The sequence below is a fragment of the Gekko japonicus genome, unplaced genomic scaffold (assembly GCF_001447785.1).
Source record: "Gekko japonicus isolate JY-2015 unplaced genomic scaffold, Gekko_japonicus_V1.1 scaffold217, whole genome shotgun sequence".
NCBI classification, from domain to species: Eukaryota; Metazoa; Chordata; class Lepidosauria; order Squamata; family Gekkonidae; genus Gekko; species Gekko japonicus.
The window spans coordinates 905,156-926,799 of NW_015164188.1; the positions used below are offsets into that span (position 1 = coordinate 905,156).

Below are 21,644 nucleotides of genomic sequence, written 5' to 3' on the forward strand. Positions count from 1 at the left end.
CGCCGATCTGTCCGCATTGACAGTCTATAGAACATTACTTTGATCCCAGTTTGGAATCCTGATCTGCAGGAGAAGCAGGCACCTGGAAAGGAGAGGGGTGAGGGCAGTGGCAAAGGAAGCGCCTGAGCCTGAGAATCTTTTAGGCTTATTCAGGTATCGGCGATCTGTCCGCATTGACAGTCTATAGAACAGGGCCTGTGCAACATGTGAGACATTCGCTGAATACAGCCCACCATCCATGTGCCATGAGCTGCCAGGTGTTTGATAACTCTTTCCTGTTGTTTTCATGTTCAAACAGTTCTTGACTGGAGACTTGTATGTGTCTTAGCTTGGTGGGTCCCAAATTTTGTAGACCCGTTGTGCTGCTGTTTGTCTTTGTGAGTGAAGCTGATATTTCAGTTTTCATTTTTACATTAGGAAGGTTTCCCAAGAAAAGACTAATCAAGACTTTGAAGGCTTGTTCACCTTTCCTTCTTACTCTCGGAAAGCCAATATTGGTATGTATAGATAAATATATACATGATATATTAAAGTTTCAGTTCAGTCTGTCAGAGTAGTGTTGGAATACATGGTATACCCACTCTCTGTAAGGGAGCCCAGAAGCCCCTGAATGAATCCCTTGGGGACTGGCCATTGGTTGGTCAGCCTGAATGGCCTTGAAGACCCTAAAGCCTTCAAAAACTGAAATGCAGGAACATTTTGTTGAGTGGACGAGAATTTAGAACACCCTCCGAAGAGCCTGTTAGTTGATTAGGAGAAGCTCTCGTGTTGGTGCCAAAGAACGTAACCTCTGTTACTGTTTAGTGGCTGCCCAGGCTTAGGAGATACTGTGAACACGAAGCAAAACAGATCATACAGATTCAAGAAGAAAGTGAGGAAACAGATGAACAAAACGCAAACCGACCAGCATGGGAGCAGGCCACTGCCCCAGTCTCCAGCACAACCTTTATATTATGCCCTACCCATTCAGGAAGGATGCAAGGCATGATTCCCCTAAATGCAGAGAGTTGAATGCAACACAAGGACCATGTGGGGACCACACATGTCACATGTGGACCATGGTTAAGTTTTTATGTTTAGAACTCTTTAAAAAAAAGAGAGAGAGAGAGACCCTTCAAGCATATACACAACTTTAAAGATCTTTTCTACTATTCAGATACATCAAAATTTGACAGCGAGGAGGAGGATTCAGCACCAGTCTTCTCATCCTCTTTTACTGAGAAACCAGCGGAGACGCCTTCAAGTAAAATGGTGGTCACTAAAAAAGGCAAGTGTACAAAGATGCTAGTTACCCTGTCCATCTAAAACTTTGTGACCCTGAGAAGGCATGGCAAAATTTATTCAACGAAATTAAGATAGTGAATTAGAGCCTGTTATTACTACTTTGGCAAGGTATAACCTGAGCTGTCTAAGTCACGATTTCCAGACTTTTTAATACAGTGATCTACTTCTGAGGATATATGGCCTTTGGCTGGGACTCAAGTCTGAGCAAAATCATGTGGACCATCTAGCCCAGTGCTGCTTGTTCCAATTGTCAGCTGACCTCCAGAGTCCCAGGAAGAGCTTTTCCTAGCCTTACTACCCCACCTGAGACTGCAAATCATGTGCTCTAGTGCTGAGCTATTTCAAATGTATTGCAGCTGTTTAAACCATCCCCTTACATGGATCATTAAGAGTGCACAGCCCTTCCCATAAGCATTGCCGTCCGCTTATCTCAGGGCTGCCAGTGGAAGAGTAGGAGGACTAGACAATGGCAGGAAGTTGTTGCATGTGAAATGACAGGCAGGTGGCAGGAAAGGCATTATTAGACAGTGTTTATGTTAATTATTCCATTTATTAGTATAATTAGTAGAAGTAGTAGTAGTAGTAATACCTTTGGATTAAAAATACTATACTCAAGGGGGACTACTATATACCTCCATACCATCAAAAAGTCCTCATGGCAATTAATTTAAAAATGAAGTATCTCTTATTAGGCTTACTTGAATGTAATGTGATCATGAGGACCTTCTTGTTAAAAGAATTAGGGGATGGTGGTGCGATGCACAATTTTAGTGTGAAAGTAATACTTACATAGCTTGGCTCTGCCACTGGCGTTATTTTTACATCTTTTAGATATCCTTTCCCATACAAGTGCTTGTTATTGGCATGTTGGGAGATCCCCAGTGGCACAACAGGGTTTTTGACCTTCCCCCAATTTCTTATGACCATTTTGGAAATTAGGAGGTCTCTGTGTGGCTATTGTTGTGTCTCTCAAGCCTGGATGGAAGTATGCACCTCTTATTCTCTGTAAGATTTACATGCACCAAGGCAGGGAAAAACAGAGCTTGCTTATGTCAGTCCCTATGTGCGGGTATTGTACCTTCCCGGATGGAATTATTGTACCCATGCTAAATACTTGTTCAAACAATAAAACTGAAGTTACATAATGTTTGTTAAGACAAAACAAAAAAAGGTTTATGTCATAAGCTTATCTTCCTCAGCCCCAATTACTTACTGTAGGAAAATCTTTTGCCAATAATAATCTTGCTGCTCTGATCAAATTACATTCAAGATAGTTGTGTATTTTTTCACATTGTAAATAATATAATTAACAAATTTATCATTATATTAGCAGCAAAAGCACCACCAGATGCACCTCCTAAGCCCAAAAAAACTCCAAAGCCCAAGAAGGTGGAAATAATAAATTCTGATTCAGAATCTGAATTTGGCATTCCAAAGAAGGTTGCAGCTCCTAAAGGTAAGAATTTAGGTTATATAAGTGGGTCAGCAGAATGCATATTGGTGCTTCCAGTCCTTTTCTTCTGTCACTGTGGAGTTCGTTTCTGAAGCAGACTTTTCGTTTTATTAGAAGGGGGGGTGTGTGCTGGTCATTCTTTTTCCATTCCTTCTGTAATGTTGGAATGGAAATCGTACCCACTTACAACCACAGGGATCCTAACCCCAGATTTCCCTTTCATGCGTTACACCAGCAGCATGAAGAGAGGGTACATGAAGTCCTTTGACAATGAGAAGATACTGCGTGCAAGTATCAGATAATGGGCTTTACGGAACCCTATCTGGAGTCATGTGTGCGCTGACAATTTTGTTTGTATAAAAGGTTCTTAACAGGCTTTGAATTCTCTTCTGTACTTGTTAGGAGAGCATGAATTCTACTCCATTGTAAAAAGGAGGTATATCTATTCTATACTGTTAATAACCTTAACAGAGGCACTTAATGCTGCTTAGTTTTGTTTACATTATATCTAAATGCAGTCTTAGCCACAGCCAATAAAATAAAATAAAAAGGCCGTTTGGTTATGTCTACAGCAGACTTTGTACATTTGTAGTTATACAGGTCAGTGGCAAGGGTAATAAAATAGTGTTATAGCTAGCCAGCAAAACTGTAGGAGGGTTTCATGTAACTATTAGTTGCCTGAACAATCAGAACATTATTCCTTCTGCAGCGTTTAAGCTGGGAAAATAGTGAAGTGGAATGTATTTTGAATCATGTAATTAATGTATTGTTTGACAGTGAAAAAATATACTGAGCTGCTAAATTCATAACATTCACTTTTCAGTTGCCTTAAAAGAAATATCTAGGGAAAACTTCGGCGTGGTAGAAACTTGGCCTGAAGTTACTAGGCAGAAAAAACAAGTTACTTTCTTTGTCTGTTGTGTCTAGCAGCAGTAGTTACTTTCCTAATGGAGTTGGCTACTATTTGTAATATTTGTAAATAAGCACTGGGTCTGTAAAGACTTATTGGTACAATAATTCCACTTTGAAACTTCAGTGTCTCAGATAGTATAATCGACTTGTTTCAGTTTAGCATTTACAAACTTTGTACAAACTTTCCTTATTATTCTTCAGTAGGAAAGGGGAGAGGAGCAAAGAAAAGGAAAGCATCTGGTTCTGAAAACGAAGGTGACTATAACCCTGGGAAGAAAACACCCAAGTCTACTCCAAGCAAGGTAACTGCAAAACCAGTCTGTCCGTATTTCCTACTCTTGGACAACGTAATGTACAGTATAGTGGCGTTCTTATATTGCATGTGTGGGTGGGTGCTAAATTTGTGTGTTTGAAGATGGGGTGCATGTAAGTGCCTTTCAGTCTTTCCAAAATCACTTTGAATGGTATAGAAAAGTTAAGGCTTGCTTTAAAAAGAATGCTGCTTGTGATCTCTTTTCCACAAATAACATTTTAAAAATACTTTTATTTGCAAAGAAACCGAAGAAGCTCTCCTTCGACCAGGACTCGGATGCAGACATCTTCCCTTCAGACTTTGCCTCTGAAACAGCCTCCCGGCCCCGGACAGGTCGGGCTAGAAAAGAAGTGAAATATTTTGCAGAGTCTGAGGATGATGATGAGTTTTCTATGTTTTGATTAAGTGCCCAAAGAGCACACAAACTTCCAACAAATATCTTATGTTGTCCTTTTGTCCCTTTCTGTCGCAGACTTTTTGTACATTTGACTTATTTTATGTGATGATTGTAATTGATGGTTTTTATTATCGTGTGTAAGCATTTTAACATTTGGTTCTTACACCTACAGTTTTATGCTCTTTTTTACTCATTGAAGCGTCCTGTATTTGTCTGACCGGCTTGTAGAAATGTTCTAGAAAGCTGTGCAAAAGCACACATTTTAACTGTCCTGGTTGCAAATGGCAAACCTGCTTTTTGAAATGAAGTTTAAACATTAAAAATATAAAACCATTTCTTTGTGTCTGAACGCTTTGGTTAGAGAAACTGTATTGAACACAGGCTTAAAATAAATATATTTTATTCTTTTGCCAGGAGGTTTCATGGAAAAAAGGTAAACAGTATATGAACATAGAAAGCATTGTTAAACAATCTCAATGTACAAACAGAGCCAGTGAAAGTACATCACAGACTTGCTAGAATATATATATATATATATATATATCAAAAAAAATCCACTAGTGCTTTTTAAATGAAACCTAAGAAACTGACACTTTAAAAAAAGTAACCACTCTACCACATTTTTCACTCTGTTTTATGGTGATTAACCAAGTCAATAGAGGCAGATTCTCTCCTCTGCTTTTGGGTCTCCTAGTGACAGGCCCTTGGTGACAGAGAGGAAGATTGGGGGGGGGGGGGCTCTGCACACAGAACCTCCAGGGTATTTTCCACTAGTGTCACCAATTCAGAGGTAGTGAGTATGCCTGGTCATTATTCCATGAAGTTTACCTAACAGCTTGTGAACGAGTAAACAACAAATAAAACCGGTAACACTGGAAAGTGTTTCTGCCTTGAAGGCTATAATTGACATAAAAATTTAGTATTTATTTTTAAATGCTGAGAAGTCAACCAAGTAATAAACCCCTTTGTAAATTTAAAGTGACGTTAACAGTGGAACAAATAACATCCAGCTAACTGATCTGGCAGTTACACTTATACAGAAGTTCCTTCTGCTAGTGCAGTGAATTTCTTTGTATCCTTTTACTGGGAAAGAAATACAAACTGAGGACATAAAAACAGCAATGATGAGCTTTCATCCTAACTGAATTAGAATGTTTCTTTTAGAGCTTATGTACCAGGAGGTGTAAAGTCAGTCCATCTTCTAAGTATGATGTCTTCAACGTCTTGTATACGCAAGGGAAAAAGGAAAGCACCAAACATCCAGTATAGAAAGTACAGGCCCATATAGCTGTATGTACAAAGTTATCAGAAATGGTATGACCATAATTTTTACCTCTGGTTTAAGAGCTCACTTCTATCACCTTGCAATCTTGGATGTTCGGAAGGAACAAGTTCTTTTTCGTGAAATAGCTGATTTAGCATTTCCAAAGTTTGTCTTGTCTAGTTAAGCTACAAGGCGTCCGTGTGCGCATGTGTACATATATATTATACAGATTCATATGAAAATCTCTTGGTCCTTGCTGGATTTTAGTGATTGTGTATAAGTCCAGAAACTAAGCAGCAGTAAAAATGTTTTTCTTGCATGTCATCCCTGTACATAAAGTGTTAGGAATGTAACTGGGAAATGTCTTATTGCACTAGTGGGGATTGACTGACACTGCTGTTATCCACTGAGCTTGGGGAGATGCTAGGACTGTGCTCCGCTGTGGTCCCAGTTGAGCTTGGTGTCAGTGGTTCATGTCCCTCTGAGTTCTCCAACATTTCTTGGATAAGTGGAGGCATTGATCCAGGGATTTCCATTTTCAGTGTAATAACGCGTTCAGCACCTTTTAAAAAAGAGCGATAAATACATTTTTAAGTCAGTACTGTCAGGCTTCCTGACATAGGAATAGACACCCAGACACTCCAGAGAAGGAGGCAAGAAAGTCTTCAGAGAAACCAAAAAGGTTGCTTAGTACCAGCACAATCATCCCAAGACAGTAGTTCTGGCTTCCCTTTGCTCACAACAGGTGAATGGCTGATGCCTTTCAGACTGCTATGAAAAAAATTGTGAGAGCAGGCCAATTAGGTTATTTTTAAACCTGCATTTTGTAGCTCTTGAGCCACACAGTGAGCCGAATGTCACTTTGCCCCTGCTTCCTTGGGTTTCCAAACAGCTACATGTTGGCAGTGCTCACTTCCCTGCACCGACACAGGCTACATTCTAGGCAATTCTCCGCATTGCCACCTACATGGACTTCATGGAAATGGTCTTCATGAAGCAAGGAATCATGTTGTTCTATAAAAGTCTCCTAAAACCATCACTATACACACACCTGTGTGAATTGAGTTTCCTATATGGTACTGATGAACAGAAAATGTGAGTGAGAACTATGGAATTTAATCTCAGAAGGGACAATGAAGTTCTCTTTTACAATAGTGAGCTCCTATTCCCATGGTCAGCAACACTTGGAAGACAATCAGTTCTGGAGAAGGCTGACGGATTAGGCAAATGCCATAATATACAATAGCCACTGCCAAATATCCTATACATTGTCCTACTAACAAAACTTACTGCTTTTTAGTACCTTACCTTCAGTTGGTTTAACTTAATGAAAAAGAAGCATTTGTGTGCTACACTATGAGGGGGGGGGATGGTTTCTCATACAGCCTCTGGATGGTTTCTCATACTTTGGCTAATTGCTAGGTTACTCTTTCAAGCAACTCAGAAGATTCAAAAGCTAATAAAACCAATTAATTTGGCTTGGACACTTTTCAAGCAAAGATATTTTAAAACGATAAAGTCTTCCTTCGGCTTGAAAGGTCTTTTTTATGAGTGTGTTTTCAATGCAAGTTTTGATGTATGGGAAACGAGTTCTTGCGCAACTGTCTCAGAGAGTCCTGCTTCCCAGCTCACTGATCCCAAGAGGCTTAAGCACACCTGACACTGCTGGGTGGTGTATGGATCAATGGGCATGCTGTGTTCACATGATTACATGGCAGGCACACTGGGTAACAGTGAAAACAGGGAATTATTATTACTGAGGTGCCTATGAAATTTACTGGGGAGACAAGTGAATGTAAGGCGAGCTGTCCAGCTACATTGTTCATCCATGTATTCTATAATATTGTCATTTGGATTTATACACAGATGTCTTCCCAGCAGCAGTTGTGCAAAAACAGCTCATAAAGTGGCCATTGGTGGTAGAATATTCCAGCCATCACTATGCTGAGGACAGCTGGCTGCCCCCGCAAGACATTCTGTAGTTCTTTGCTATCAAAGGATGCCATTTCTTTTAAGGCTGGGAAAGAAATGGAGTCAGGTGCAACCTAGCAAGCAGGGTACAGATACCAGATAAAAAAAGTAGAAAAGAGCAAGAGTCCAGTAGCACCTTAAAGACTAACAAAATAAGTGGCAGGGTATGAGCTTTTGTAAGTCACTGCCCACTTCTTCAGAATAACTCAGGAAAGCTCACACCCTGCTGCATGGTTTGTTAGTCTTTAAGGTGCTACTGGACTCTTGCTTTTTTCTACTGCTACAGAAAGACTAAGAGGGCGACCCATCTTGATCTATCACCAGATTAAAAAAAGATTAATAGAAACAAATGGCTAGAATTTCCTGAAACCTCTGTTCTAGCTTCATCCTTCAAAACTACTCTTTGTTTAAAAATTTGTGTCACATCTTTAGGTGATAAAGTGAGACTATGAACTCTGTAACATGGAAAAAAACATGAAAGTGGTGGTTAGGGACACGCGGAATGAACTGCAGGGTGACAACTGCACTGATGAAGTCACCCAGCGGCTTCACCAAGGTAAGTTTATCCGCACCCCTCTCAGTAGCTGCATACTGCAACAGGAGGACAAAAGCTAGATTCAGGAAGCACAGCAATGCACAGCACATCCCCTTCCGCGTTTACTAACAAGTATAAACCTTCAGTTGCTCTAAGGAAATCTTAAGATTCTGTTTTCTGTCTGCTCAACACAGCACACACACCCCACCCACACACAAAACATGCATGGAGCAGCCTAGCCTACCTTTTGCACTGATACTACGTAGATCTGTGATTTTCATTAGGATCTTTGGAAACATATGAGGCTTGTTGGGTCTTCTCTTTCGTATGTATATTTTGAGAGCCTCCAGTAATGGCTCTTGTAGCTCATCCACTTTTGCTGGTTCTTCAAGGTCCTGACGATCTGGGCCAAAGTACACAAATATTATGGACCTCCCTTATTATGCATAAGATACTATACAACAAAAGTAATATCCATAAGGCAGTTTGAACATCTGAAAGCGCTATACAGTTGCAGAGCGGTAACAGTTTTGTGCCAATCTAAAAATTACAACCAAACTCTGCCCTGTCTCCCTGCTGGTCATTGTTCCTTCTCTTTGGCTTCCACAAGCCAAGCCGGCATACCAACAATTCTTGCCCAGCTCACTGGTTTCTCCTCACCACACTGGTAGGGATGCCAGTGGCATAATGCTTCCCTTATACGGTCATTCCCAAACTTTCAAACACACACTAGCTTGTATTTACTAAGCAACCAATAACAAAATATTACCCAAACTTTTTTATTTGTACAGCAACCAAGCACTACTCAATAGGTTACTGCACATATTTCCCTTTATTTAGTTTTATCCTTTGAGACCAGAGCACTGGTACCCACATACACCAGCAGGTGGCAGTAGCAGACTGAAGTAACGCCAGTGCCATTCATACAAAAAAAGTATCAACACTGGAAAAGCCTTACTAACCCTGACAGAGCAGTGAACCAAGTTAGAAAGTCTGTCTCAGACAAAACATCTTGTATGAGTTTTATTGAAAGGATAAGATCAATGAGAGTTCAGGGTGGGTGAGGGATCATACAACTCTTGAGTATGTACGAAATAACTGATACCACATTATAAATGTTTTAATAGAATAAAGGGGCATTAGGAATTATTTCAAAGCCCTTAGCATGGTCACAGCCTCAAAAAGCATGATAACAATAAAGAGGAGACTGGATTTATACACCATCCTTCACTACCCGAAGGAGTCTCAGAGTGGCTTATAATTCATTTCCCTTCCCCTCCCCACAAAAGACACCTGAGAGAGCTCTACTGAGAACTGCCCTTGAGAGAACAGCTCTGAAAGAACTTATGACTGACCCAAGGTCACACCAGCAGCTGCATGTGGGGGAGTGGGAATTAAACCCAGTTCTCCCCGGTTGCCTCAGTTATAATTTTCCATTTTATCATCTTATGTAGGTTGGTTTACTATTGTCTGCGTTGCACAGATAAATCATCTTGATCCAGATTTATGATCATGTATCTGTACAAAGTCTGACTCCCCACTGAAAGGAACATGGCAATTCTTCTAATGAGGGGAGCTCCATGCTTAGAAATGAGAATATATGATGCTGTCATACTGAATCAAGCTAAAACAGACAAGACGCTGAAGATCCACAAATAGATCTTTAAGCAGCTTCAAGAGGGCAGTGGCAGCCACATGGACTGCAGCATCAGACTTGGTCGGTGCAGGAAACAGGACTTGACTCATTCTCCCCCCCCCCCCCGGGGGTTTCAACGCTGTCCCCTTCCTCTGCTGCTATTAGCCTCGGAGTGGGAAGGAGTGGTATAGAAGGGGCGCTTGACTCTCCCCCCCCTCCATCAGATTTCGGTGCAACTTAGGTGCAGACGTTCAACCTGGAACATCATGTTTACAATATAAGTTCTAAAACTTGGTCAGCCTCAGGACCCCGTTATCAGTTATAAATAATTGGGATGAAATATCTTGGGCTTTTTTTAAAAAAAAGTTGTGATGGAGAATAGTGTGAAATGCACCTTACAGACCTCACTGTGGAAAAGCATCACTTAAAAAATGTGGTGACTGGGGTGTAGTAACAAGTCTGAGAAATAATGAGATCTCAGTGTTTCTAGCCTGGGTGGCAGGAGAATCGGAGCCTGGGGCATCTAATGAGTGTGTGTGTGCGTGTGTGTGGTGGGGAACTTTTAGCTTGGTAGAGCTGAAAGAATCATGCTTCTCCCATCTTACACAAGTGCCACTGGGCCCAGAAGATACTATTAGGAGCCCTGAGAAAACTAATACAGAAACTATAAACAGTGGACAACAGGGTAGGCTAAATACATGTTTTAGCCCTTAAGCAGACCACTTTGGGCAACAGTGCGCCATTTTTCTACTTCCATTACAATAATTCGCAAGAGAGCACTGCCTTTTTGACTTAAAAGTGGAAACTGCAAGTAGAAAGTTGGATTTGGGAAGAAATGAACCAAGGAGTTGGAAGGAGGCTGTTTAATCCTAAATATGTTTATTCTGAAGGGAGTATCAGTAAGGTAGCATTAACTTGCTTCCTAGAAATGCATTCAGGAAATCAGCCTTGATTCCTAGATTTAGACTGGCTCTTGGATCCCGTGACTTCGTTTCCCTTGTGGAGCCCACTTCCTCTGCTGCTAGTGGTTCCATACGCACAAGATCAATGTTTTCCAAGAAGCTTTGATGCATACGGAAGTGCTAGTGGCAGAAGAAGTGAGTGCCTCAGCGGAGGAAAGCCTATGCAGTGTCTGGAGAGAAGCGCAAGGGGAATAGTTATAGGACACAAGATTTGATGTTAAAAAGGCTAACTTCCCTGTAATTCATTGATGGCCAATTTAAATGGTGAGACCTAAAATGACAGGAATCCATTTCATTTTGTAGGGTGGCTGTCAATCCCTTATGCTTTAGGGCATAGTGAGAGATATAAATATTTAACAGCTGGGTTGGATCCAGCCAGTTTTTCCTTTCAGTCTCTCCCCATACTCTTCCCTACCCAAATTTCCCTCCCTATCTCAGATGGCTTTTGTACATGCAGGTCCACGATTCCTAACACAGCCTTCCTGGGTGGACCCCTTCTTTTTTCACCAGCAGAAAAACTGGTTGGATCCAACCTATCACATTCCTATTACTTGGCCTAAATACATTCAATAGAAATACGTCTATGGGAGCAACTTTGTACATTGGCCAAACAATTGTAGACCTTGAAGATCATGTACCTGTTTAACCTGGTATCTCTCTTCTGTGCCCACTTCAGCAGACTACTGAACCAATGCAGACTAGTGATGAACGCGGGGGAGTGTCAAAATCCCACCTGCCCTCTCAAATTCCCAAGCCCGTGCAGTTCACACACCTCCACAGATTAAGCAGATGGCACTAAGCAGGCCTGTTTCCGTGTCATCCATTTCTAAGGGCAGGAGCTGATTGGCAAAGGTGAATACAAGGTCAGTCAGAGGACCAAATCCAGCGTTGTGCATCTGTGTTCGGTTCAGTGTAAGGCCGTCCGAAAAGGTCATAGTGTCTTGTTCTGGAGTGTATCTTGTGCAAATTCTAAGGATCTGAAAAGAACAGAATTAATTGTGAAGTGTCTGGTTATGTCTTGTGCACTCATGAAGCATTTATGGACACAGGGCTGGATACAGACAGGGTTTTTTAAAATTCAGGCTTCCCCAGTTTTCATTACTACAGCCCCCATCCCACATGGTTTTCGTTAACTCCCAGCACAGCCATTTCAGCTGCTCAAAGGCAACCCTTTCTTTTTTTTCTTTTTTTTTTACCAGTGGAAAAGCTGGATTCAACCCACAGTCTGTCAAAGGGGGAGCACAAAGGCCTTAAGACACTCAGCCAACATTATCTTGCTGGGCGAGTCTGGATTTTGGTGCAGGAGGTAGTGGAAGGAAGGCTGCCCATTCGCTTAAACCCTTAAATATGTTGCTTTGTCTATTTTCTCAGAGGTGGCTCTCCATCCAAGAATCCATAAAAACAAATCCCTTTTTTTCTGCAGCGAAACTGGATATGGAAGGGGTCCCCAATCTTGTTGAACTTATGGGCATATGTGGTACTTTGAGAATATATAGTGGGCACCATTACAAAACGGCTATGGAAGGCAGAAGAAATCTAAAATGGCTGCTATGGGGGCCATGGTCAATCATTAAACAGCTACCATGGGGACCAAGGGCATTCACAAAATGACTGCTAGAGCGTACTAGGGCCAAGCACAATGTCAAGAGGTTTCAAGCTAAGCATTATTATACAACAGAGGTAGTTGTTTCTGAACAGGTGTTTCCCTGCAGACCGAAAGGTGATGCCTCCAAGGTTCTTCTGAGATACCTTCAGCTCCAGTGATGTGGAAGAAACTCTGGATAGTGGCTATTAGCTCTGGGGGAAGAAGCACCTGGGCACCCGCTGGCAGTTACCATGGCATCCACGGGCACCACAACAGGGATCACTGAGCTACAGAGTGTGACGATGGTAGTGAGGGTATTCTGACATCCCCCTCCACCTACTCTATTCTCAAGATTATAGGTTCATTTCTTCCTTTTAGACATACCTTTGGAAAACTGGCACAGACCATCAAAAACAACAGTTACTTCTATCTTGGCCAGCTATTCATAAACTCTTACTGAGATAAAAGAAATGATCAGTTCTCTACAGCTTTTCTTTTGGGATATGCCCAAGGAGAGGGTGCAGTGAAAAACAATGTCCAGAGAAAGTGATAGGGGTGGTTGCTCTTGCTGCCAAGACCTGCCCGCATTCAGGAAACATCAGCTGCCTCTTGTTACTACTCGGGAAGAATGTGGCCTCCTTGGGTTACACACAACAGACCCCATGCGCTTACAAGGAAACTGTGGACTATTCCGATGCAAGATCCTTTCTCTAATTTTGCCCTTGCTCCAATCATAGACTTCAATCTGGTTTTATCTCGCAAGGCAAACAGGATGCTTTCTTGCTGACTTATTTATGAACAGCAGGAGCAGAGCAAACAAACCCTAGACACACAGAGGAGTCTGCCGCATTCATTCATTCATGGTATCTCAGCTCAGCTACGATTTCAAAACTTCTCACTATTCCGTTCTGAAACAGACAAACAAACACAACTTGAGTTGTGCTTCCTGCCCAAGCAGCTGGCTTTGCCTTAAAAGCAATTGAAAAGTTTAAACAAATGCAGCCCAATGGAGAGAATTTTTTCAGGGCAACTGGAAAGCCTTCCTGATGTTATTCCACTTAGTCAGCTTCTGACTAGCATCCAGGCTGCCTCTTTTGCTCTCAGCTTTTTCTGGGCAGGAAGTAGAGAAGAGTCTTGGGAAAGAAGAAAGGAAGGGGGGGGGGGGACCCCGGCCCACAAGCACTGACACCTCTCTCTTTTCGTGTTGTAAGAGATGACTCAGCAGAATATTCAACTTAATATTAAATATTAAATATTAAACTGATCACACACTTTTTCTTGTGTGACATAACTTTTTGTTAGGAGTGGCCCAGGTCCCACCAATCATTTCCACTGTTGGGGAGGGGGGGACAATTTTCACCAACTCTGCCCTCCCATGGCAGACCTTCAACTCACTCCTCACGCTGCCCCTGAGGGTCTCCCATCCTCTGAGAGGAGCATTTTTTTGTGGACCGTCTGGGCTGCAGTGGAAGAGGGGAGGCAAAGAAGACTTCTGCTGACAGAAATGGAAACCTAGGTTTGTGTTAACGTTTCACAAACGGAACAGAAATCGTTGGCTCGAGAGAAGCATGCAGTCAAATATTTGGTAGTAGCAGCAACAAAACACCATCTGTCTACCCCTTGCTCCTTCAATGTATTTGCGTCCCAATCCAGCAGTTCGTTCCAAGTGTAGAAACTCTGTGAAGAGCTCACAGAAGCCTGAGATCTAGGGAACCATCTGAATGTACAACACGCTCTTGCCTGGGACAACTGACCACAAGGCTGAACTAAATAGAAAAATTGCCAAAACGTGGCTGCAAGAAGGACAGGCAGCAGAGGATAAGACTCACACTCCTGGGTTTAAATTAAGGGTGGGAAAGTACCGGTTGGATATTAGGGAAAACTTTTTTTACAGTCAGAGTTGTGCGACAGTGGAATCAGCTGCCCAAGGAGGTGGTGAGCTCCCCCTCACTGGCAGTCTTTAAGCAGCAGCTGGACAAACACTTGTCAGGGATGCTCTAGGCTGATCCTGCACTGAGCAGGGGGTTGGACTAGATGGCCTCTATGGCCCCTTCCAACTCTGAGATTCTGTGATTCTATGACAAGTTGGTCCCCACATTTCTCAGTGCTTCTAACAATAAATGTTCTTTTTTCTCAGAAAGAAACACTCAATTTCTAAATTAAGAGGAGAACACAGCCTGAATCTCCTCTTTCCCAGCTTTCTCCTGGGTTAGAGGGCTGACAGTTGTAAGAAAATTTCTACTTAGATTTACTGGCCACAGAGAAAACTGCTTTCTCCACTTCTAGCCAATATACTGAATTCAATTCAATCAGGTTTTTCAGAAGAGTATCATTTAACTTCTCAGATCTGAAAACTGACTTATCAATAAATCCTTCTTGCACCTGTCAGCTTTGCCTTCTTCTCATTCTGCGGTGTAGCCTTTCTCTTCTGAGTGACAGTCTGCAACCCAGAACACCAAGCACACAGTGCACTGCCAACAGTGGTGCACATGTTTATACAATGGAGGATGTTGTTGTAAGCAGCTTTGGGTTCCCACTGGGGGGAAAGGTTTCCCTTGCTCAAAAGCCAGTCGAATCCGACTCTAGGGTTGCAGTGCTCATCTTCGTTTCCAAGCCGAAGAGCCAGCGCTGTCCGAAGACGTTTCCATGGGCATGTGGCTGGCATGACTAGATGCCGAGGCGCACGGAACGCTGTTCCCTTCCCACCGAAGCGGTACCTATTTATCTACTTGCCGTTTCTTGCTTTCGAACTGCTGGGTTGGCAGGAGCTCACGCTGTCATGTGGACTCGGGTCACGAACTGCTGACCTTCCAGCCTGCAGTTCAGTGTCTTAACCACTTGAGCCACCACAGCTCCTACTGGGGGGAAAGGCAGCATACAAATGAAGTAAATAAACGATGTGCCTGCTTTTGTGCACATGCAGAGCATCACCACTAGATGGCACCTGCTGTTCCTTCCGTTTTTACCACAAAACCACATTTCCCAATGCCACTGTTCTCAACCAACTTTCCAAGGCTTTCAGAGGTCTCAACAAATCCATAACTGCTTAAGCTGGAAGGTACCTTCACAACTACTTTACCAGCACAGAGGAGCTGAAATTACTCGTAATTAATTTTTTACAGCAGGAGGACTTTATGAAAGCGGGAAAAGCTGTGCAAACTTAATAAAAGGAAAATACTTCTCATTTTAGAAAGTTGCATGTCAAATTGCTAGTCTGCTCGACTACACAACAAAAGAATCTACAGTGGCAGGGCAGTGTTCGAAATAATTTTCAGAACCATTTTAAAGGCAGAGAGGCATTTGTTGAATTTACTGGGACAGCCCAAGGGAATTGGGGGGGGGTGTGTGTTGCTTTTCCTGCTAGAACCATGTGACACAGAAATAATAATAATAATTTTTTAAAACCTGGGTACTTTGAGGTGCATGTGCAGCAGTGATGTTGTGGATAAAGTCTGCTGGTTGCTGAGGAATAAGGCTCTGGGCTGCAATCCTATTAACATGTACCTAGCTATAGAGGCACTTACCCTACACCATTTCAGGAGGACTTCCTTCCACAGGATTAGGTTGCATATTTTTGCAAATGTTGTACAATGTTGCACTGTCCCTCAGGCAACACTGACAACGTAGGCTTGTGAAAAGTCACTTCCTTGATCACCTGTGGTAAACAGCAGTTGTTTCCAGGTAGGGATGGCTTCATACAAAAGAGGGAGCGGGTTGTTCTCCCCCAACCCGTTTCTTTATATGCTACCAACGAGTAACAGGGATGTATGGGAAAAGTGGGCTAACTGTAACTCCTGGGAGACGTGTCTGCAACATTGAGATGGTATTAAATTATGAAGAAGTTTCTTCATCCCTAGGTAAAGAAACAAATGTCTCTCTGAAAATCATTCTGAAAACTGTTTTGCCATCTGCCCCACCCATGTAAATCTATTTGTGGTCAAGCAATTTGATGTGCTAAAATGAAAACAACCTCTCTCTCTCTCCCTCTTGCTCTTTTACACTTTAAAAAGTAATTTTGGCTTCAATACCTTTTTCTTCAAGAGAAGTCACATTCCTGGACACCAAGTTCTGGTTGTCAGGCTATGCTCACGTGGAAGAAGACTGCATCGGTAGCCAGAAGGTTTGACTATTTCATTGCGCTACTTCCCCCCACATCCTACTGATTGGCTACTGAAGTTTTAGAGAGGCCATAAATTCAACTAAACAAGGGCTTCCTTCTGACTTGCTTCCATGCAGGAATTCCCCCCCCCAAAAAAAAGGATGAGGAAAAAGGTATGCCTATCTCTAAAACAGCGTTCCGTGCGCCTTGGTGTTCAGTCATGCCGGCCACATGACCACGGAAACGTCTTCGGACAGCGCTGGCTCTTCGGCTTTGAAACAGGGATGAGCACCGCAACCCTAGAGTCAGACTCGACTGGCTTTTGAGCAAGGGAACCTTTACCTTTTACCATCTTTAAAAAAGAAATGCTAAATAAACGTTAACAAATAACAATAGAAACAATATCCACTCCCACAGAGGCCAAACAACATGCAAAAGCCTCTTTATTCCTTTAATTCCCAAGGTCAACAACTCATTAAGAACCTTAGTTGCTCAGGGCCACTGCCTTCCATCTTGCTAGTGTGCAGGATAGAGCAACTGAGTGCATAGTGTGGGGGCATCGTTCTCATAGTGCCTCACTTGTGATTGGCTGTGAAGATTAGGAAAATCCCTTTGCTTAGAAGAAAGCAGCACAGTTGCATACTAAAGGAGTATGTGTGTGAGATGAAGGGCTATTTTACAGGCCAAAATGGGAATCCTTTAGGAATCAAATTTGGGACCCTGGCCTTCTGTTGCTTATCCTTAGCCTAGGCCTTCCACTGCTAGAAGATAAGGTCTTTGGTGCGGTGTGTGTATGTGTGTGTATGATGGCTCCATAACATATGGTTCTAAAGATTTGTAGTGTTTTAACAAGAAATATGTTCAACGCTGAGACAACAGTTTAACCAAGAAAGATTAAAACCAAGATTTGACCAAGAAAGAAGAAACAATTTCCTCTGCTTGACAAACCTGTTGCCAAACATTTGTTCTACTGCTACTGAAACCTTCAAAGTGTCTAGGCCTTCATTCTGGGTTTGTGTTGGCCTTTGTCCTTGGACAAAGGATCTGTTGTTCAGTACTGAGGAGAAAAATGCTGTCTCCCTCTCTCTGCATATGTGCATACATATGTGTGTCCCTCTGTGTGTGTATGCACACATACACATATGCACAGGGGTCGTTTCATAGAAAAAGAGCTAGGAGAACTCATTAGCATAACTCATTAGCATATACCACACCCCCTGACATCACCGGAAGTGTGTCATAAGGCCACACCCCCTGCCATCACCGGAAGTGTGTCATAAGGCCACACACCCCACCCCCAACGGTCCCGGCCGCTGCCGCCGGCCTTGCAGCTCCACTGCTGAGCCCCATGAGGGGCCCGGCGGTGGACCTGCAAGGCCGGTTGGAGTGCAAGGAAGACTGCCGGAAGCAGGGGGCGGGGCTTCATCATGTGCCCCGCCCCCCGTACCTAACCCGGGGGAACTGCGATCCCCCGCGATCCCCCCCGAAATGACCTCTGCATATGCACGTACATATATTCCCTACCCTGAGACACTTTCCTGCATGAAAAGACCCCAAGAATGTTGCTGAAACTTCTGATCTGAAGAACGGGGGTTGGGATGGGGATGGCTGTGATTAGGGGTATGTCCAAAATTGCACACACAGAAGCAAAACACGCTGTGAAGGGATGTCTATGGAAGGGAGGCAGTGGAGGCTGTCATGGGGTGCATCCATATGAAGGATGTCCTTGTGTACCAAGAACAGCTCCCCCCCCCAACAGACATCCCTTCGCAGTTCCAAAATTTCCTTAGGAAACTACCTGTTGTCCTCTATGCATGAAAAGCAGTCTCCTAACATGCTAAAACAAGCACCATCTTGAACAAGCAGGAAATGGGAAGGCGCCTTGGCACCACTGCCAATGTGTGTTGCCACCTTATTAAATAATAAAGCATGGTCCAGTCCACAGAGCCAAGCTAGTCTACCCAAGAATAAAGAGGACGGATCTTAAGCATCCAGAATTACAAATGATTGTGTCTGGCAGCTGACGAGCATTCTTAGGAAATGACAGGCTGAAAATAGAAGGGAGGCATCTTAAGAGCGAAGGGTTGGAGAGAAGTTAAGCTACATAAACTCTTGCTGAACCTTGGTTTTAAAAAAAAACCCACCACCAATATCTTAACCATTTGTTAAGTCACCCTCGCAACTTGCAATTCGGCTCTGTTCTCATATCTCTGGGGTGGAATAGGCCTCAGACCCATGTCATATTTTACAAATTACTGTATGCCTTTCTGGGGCAAGAAATATTTAACTTGGTCTTATCATAACAGCACTAACCATGGCAGGCATGCAATTGGTAATAAATGGCTCTGCCTCGTGAAGGGACCACACACAATAACGAGAAGACAGCCGAGGGATGAATAGAAACTTGTAAGAAAGAGACAATGAGAGGTGAATCTTGGGAACTGCAAGGCAACCTCCACTTTCCCTCTGCTTCTCTGTGGCCGTTCACCATTATGGCCACCCCTCAACCATACATCAGTGTCATACAGGAAGGACTCCTCACAAATGCTTCTGACAAAACGAGAAGTAAAAGGTCAGAAATCTAATATTCTCTTCACTTACTTCTGGGGGGGCTTCTGGGATTTCATGATGTACGACTTCTACAAGAAATGTTCCTCAATGGACTCTCGTTCAAGTCCAACCATAATATTTACAGTAGACTACAGAGCTACCCATCAAGGGGCTTCTAGGAACATGAACTATACAACAAGAGCTCAGACTCCCACAAGCCTAATGGTCATCCACGAAACAGGAAAAGCAAGTGTGGCCTTTTCGCCCTTTGCTTCATCTACTTTGTCCCAGATCTGAAAGGACTATTATGTGCAATTCACCTTTCATTCAATATTACCTCATTATAATTCTTTGAGGTCAGAAGGGGTACAGTTAAGATCCAAGACATCCCCTCTACTCTTCCATATCCTCTACCATAGTAACACAAATCTGAGAAGAAAATGTGAATTCTGTGGCCTACATTAATCATGCAGGTTAAGTCAATTTACATAGATTTTCTTTGTATAAATTATTCTGCAGGTGCTAGTCATAGGAGGGGCAAAGCTACAGAGTACTGAAGTCCTGTCCCTGATGACTAAAAATCCTTCTCCTTATAGGTATCCTGAAAGGGTCTGTAGCTAGGTTTGCCACCACCATCTTGGGAAATTCCTGGAGAATGGGGGGCTGTACCTGGGGAAGGCAGAGTGTTGGAGCGAGTTTGGCAGGGATGTGATGCCATAGAGTCCACCCCAGAAGTTGGTCTCTGTAGTCTGGAGATGCTGTAATTCCAGAAGAATTCCAGACCCCATCTTGAGGATGGCAACTAGGAGTGTGCGTTTGGCAATAGCCAAACCAAAAAAATACCCCAAAAATACCTTGTTGGTATTTTTCGAATATCATATAAGCTAAATACAGAACAGAGATTTGTATTCAGCTACTGGTATAGTTCAACCCGAAAAGGCTGATATTATCCGGCTTTTTTCAGGTTCATTTAGCTATAACCAAAAGAAAAGGTCTCGTTTAAACTAACAGGCTGAGCCGCCAGTCAGTTGTTGGGTTTAAATAGCTTTTTTTCCCTCCCGGAGATCAGGGCGGGAAAGAAAGGCATTTTAAATATGCCTGTGCTTTGCTTCCCCAGCCAGCCCGCTGCAGCGGGTTGTCTGGGGAAACAAAGGGCAGGCATGCAGACACGCCCCCTTCCTTCCCTGAGCCTCTCAGCTTTTGCAGAGAAACTTGGGGAAGTGTGTGTGTGTTTAAATGCCTGTCTTTCCCTCCCCCAGATTGGGGAGGGAAAGAAAGGCATTTTAAACATACCGGGGTTCCCTGCCTGCCCATCTCCAGCTACCCCATGTCAGTTAGAGAAGGGAAGGCAGAGAGCGGAGGCTTTCCCTTGTCAATTTCACTCACAGCTGACTGTCAGATCTGTAGGGGCTACCCAGAGGGAAAGAAGGCATTTTAACATGCCTCCTTACCCTCTGGGGGTTTATATCAGACCCGAATATATTTGGCAATACCAAATATTTCCCCAATCCAAATACTTTGAAGGTATTGGACTGGGGAAATTTGGCATTTACGAATATTTTTTAGTCTGATTTACCTGAAGCTGAAAAATACCAGCATTTTTTTTTGCACACCCCTAATGGCAATTCTAGCTGTAGCTAATTGATAGCACATATGCTTTGCATGCAAAAAGTCCAAGGAAAATCTAGTTCAGGGGTGGCTAAACTTGATTAATGTAAGAGCCACATAGAATAAATGTCAGATGTTTGAGAGCCACAAGACATGAACAAGTATTACACATGTTTTTATTGAAAAATATGCAAATTTGCATTTTATTAACATTGCTAATGATATTTATTTGTCCAATGGTATTTACTAATGGTATTTATCTATGAAGAGAGAGAGGTGGAAAGAAAGAGAGAGAGAAACAAAGAAAGCAAATAGATGGGGAAAGAGGGAGGGGGAAGGAAGGAAGGGAGAGAGGGAGAGAAAGAAAGAGAAAAAAAGGTGGAAAGAAAGCAGATGGGAGAAGGAAGGAGAAAAGAGAGAGAAAGAGAGAGAGAAACAAAAGGTAAATAGATGGGGAGGAAAGAAGGAAGACAGAGAAAGAAACAAAGAAAGCAAATGGAGGGGGAGGATAGAAGGATGGTAGCGAGAAAGAAAGGTGGAAAGAAAGAAGGAGAGAGAGAAAGAAACAGAAAGAAAGAAAGCAAATAGATGGGGGAAAAGGGGGAAGAAGAGAGAGAGAAACAAACAAAGAGAGAAAATAGATGAAGGAGGGGAGGAAGGAAGAGAGAGAGAGAAAGGAAGAGAGAGAAAGAGAGAGAGAGGTGGGAAGAAATCAAATAAATGGAAAGGGAGGGAGAGAAGAGATTTAAAGAGGCAAATGCCTTCTCCATGCCGGCGGATGGGGCCACAGGGTGGGGGCTTGGAGAATGCCTTTAACTTTAAATGTGTTCTCAAAGCCCTCCACCCCCACTGCCATGCCAGCTTGGCGAAGGGATTTAAAGAGACAAATGCCTTGTACGAGCCAAGCCAGCCAGCCGGTATGATGGAACTTGGAGAACACATTTAACTTTAGATCAGAAGGGAGGGGAGAAAGACAGAGAGAAAGAAAGAAAGATGGAAGGGAGGGAGGGAGGAGGGAGGGAAAGGAAGGTGGAAAGAAAGAACAAAAGAAAGAAAATAGATGGGGGAGGGAAAG

At 42.9% G+C, this 21,644-nt stretch overlaps 2 protein-coding genes across 2 annotated transcripts in view; one reads left to right on the forward strand and one right to left on the reverse strand.

Moving 5' to 3' along the window:
• TOP2B (topoisomerase (DNA) II beta) overlaps positions 1–4,684 on the forward strand; it is a 68,332-nt gene extending 63,648 nt beyond the window's left edge. The window contains exons 33-38 of the mRNA XM_015408236.1: positions 299–315; positions 418–497; positions 1,157–1,267; positions 2,615–2,740; positions 3,854–3,951; positions 4,205–4,684. Coding sequence (XP_015263722.1) covers positions 299–315; positions 418–497; positions 1,157–1,267; positions 2,615–2,740; positions 3,854–3,951; positions 4,205–4,363 — 591 coding nt within the window. The 3' untranslated portion in view covers positions 4,364–4,684. The remainder of the gene's footprint in view (positions 1–298; positions 316–417; positions 498–1,156; positions 1,268–2,614; positions 2,741–3,853; positions 3,952–4,204) is intronic.
• Positions 4,685–5,856: 1,172 nt separating this feature from the next.
• The window catches only part of RARB (retinoic acid receptor, beta), a 61,455-nt gene continuing 45,667 nt past the window's right edge, over positions 5,857–21,644 (reverse strand). The window contains exons 4-6 of the mRNA XM_015408243.1: positions 11,500–11,704; positions 8,374–8,532; positions 5,857–6,185 (exon numbers count right to left, since the gene is read on the reverse strand). Coding sequence (XP_015263729.1) covers positions 5,989–6,185; positions 8,374–8,532; positions 11,500–11,704 — 561 coding nt within the window. The 3' untranslated portion in view covers positions 5,857–5,988. The remainder of the gene's footprint in view (positions 6,186–8,373; positions 8,533–11,499; positions 11,705–21,644) is intronic.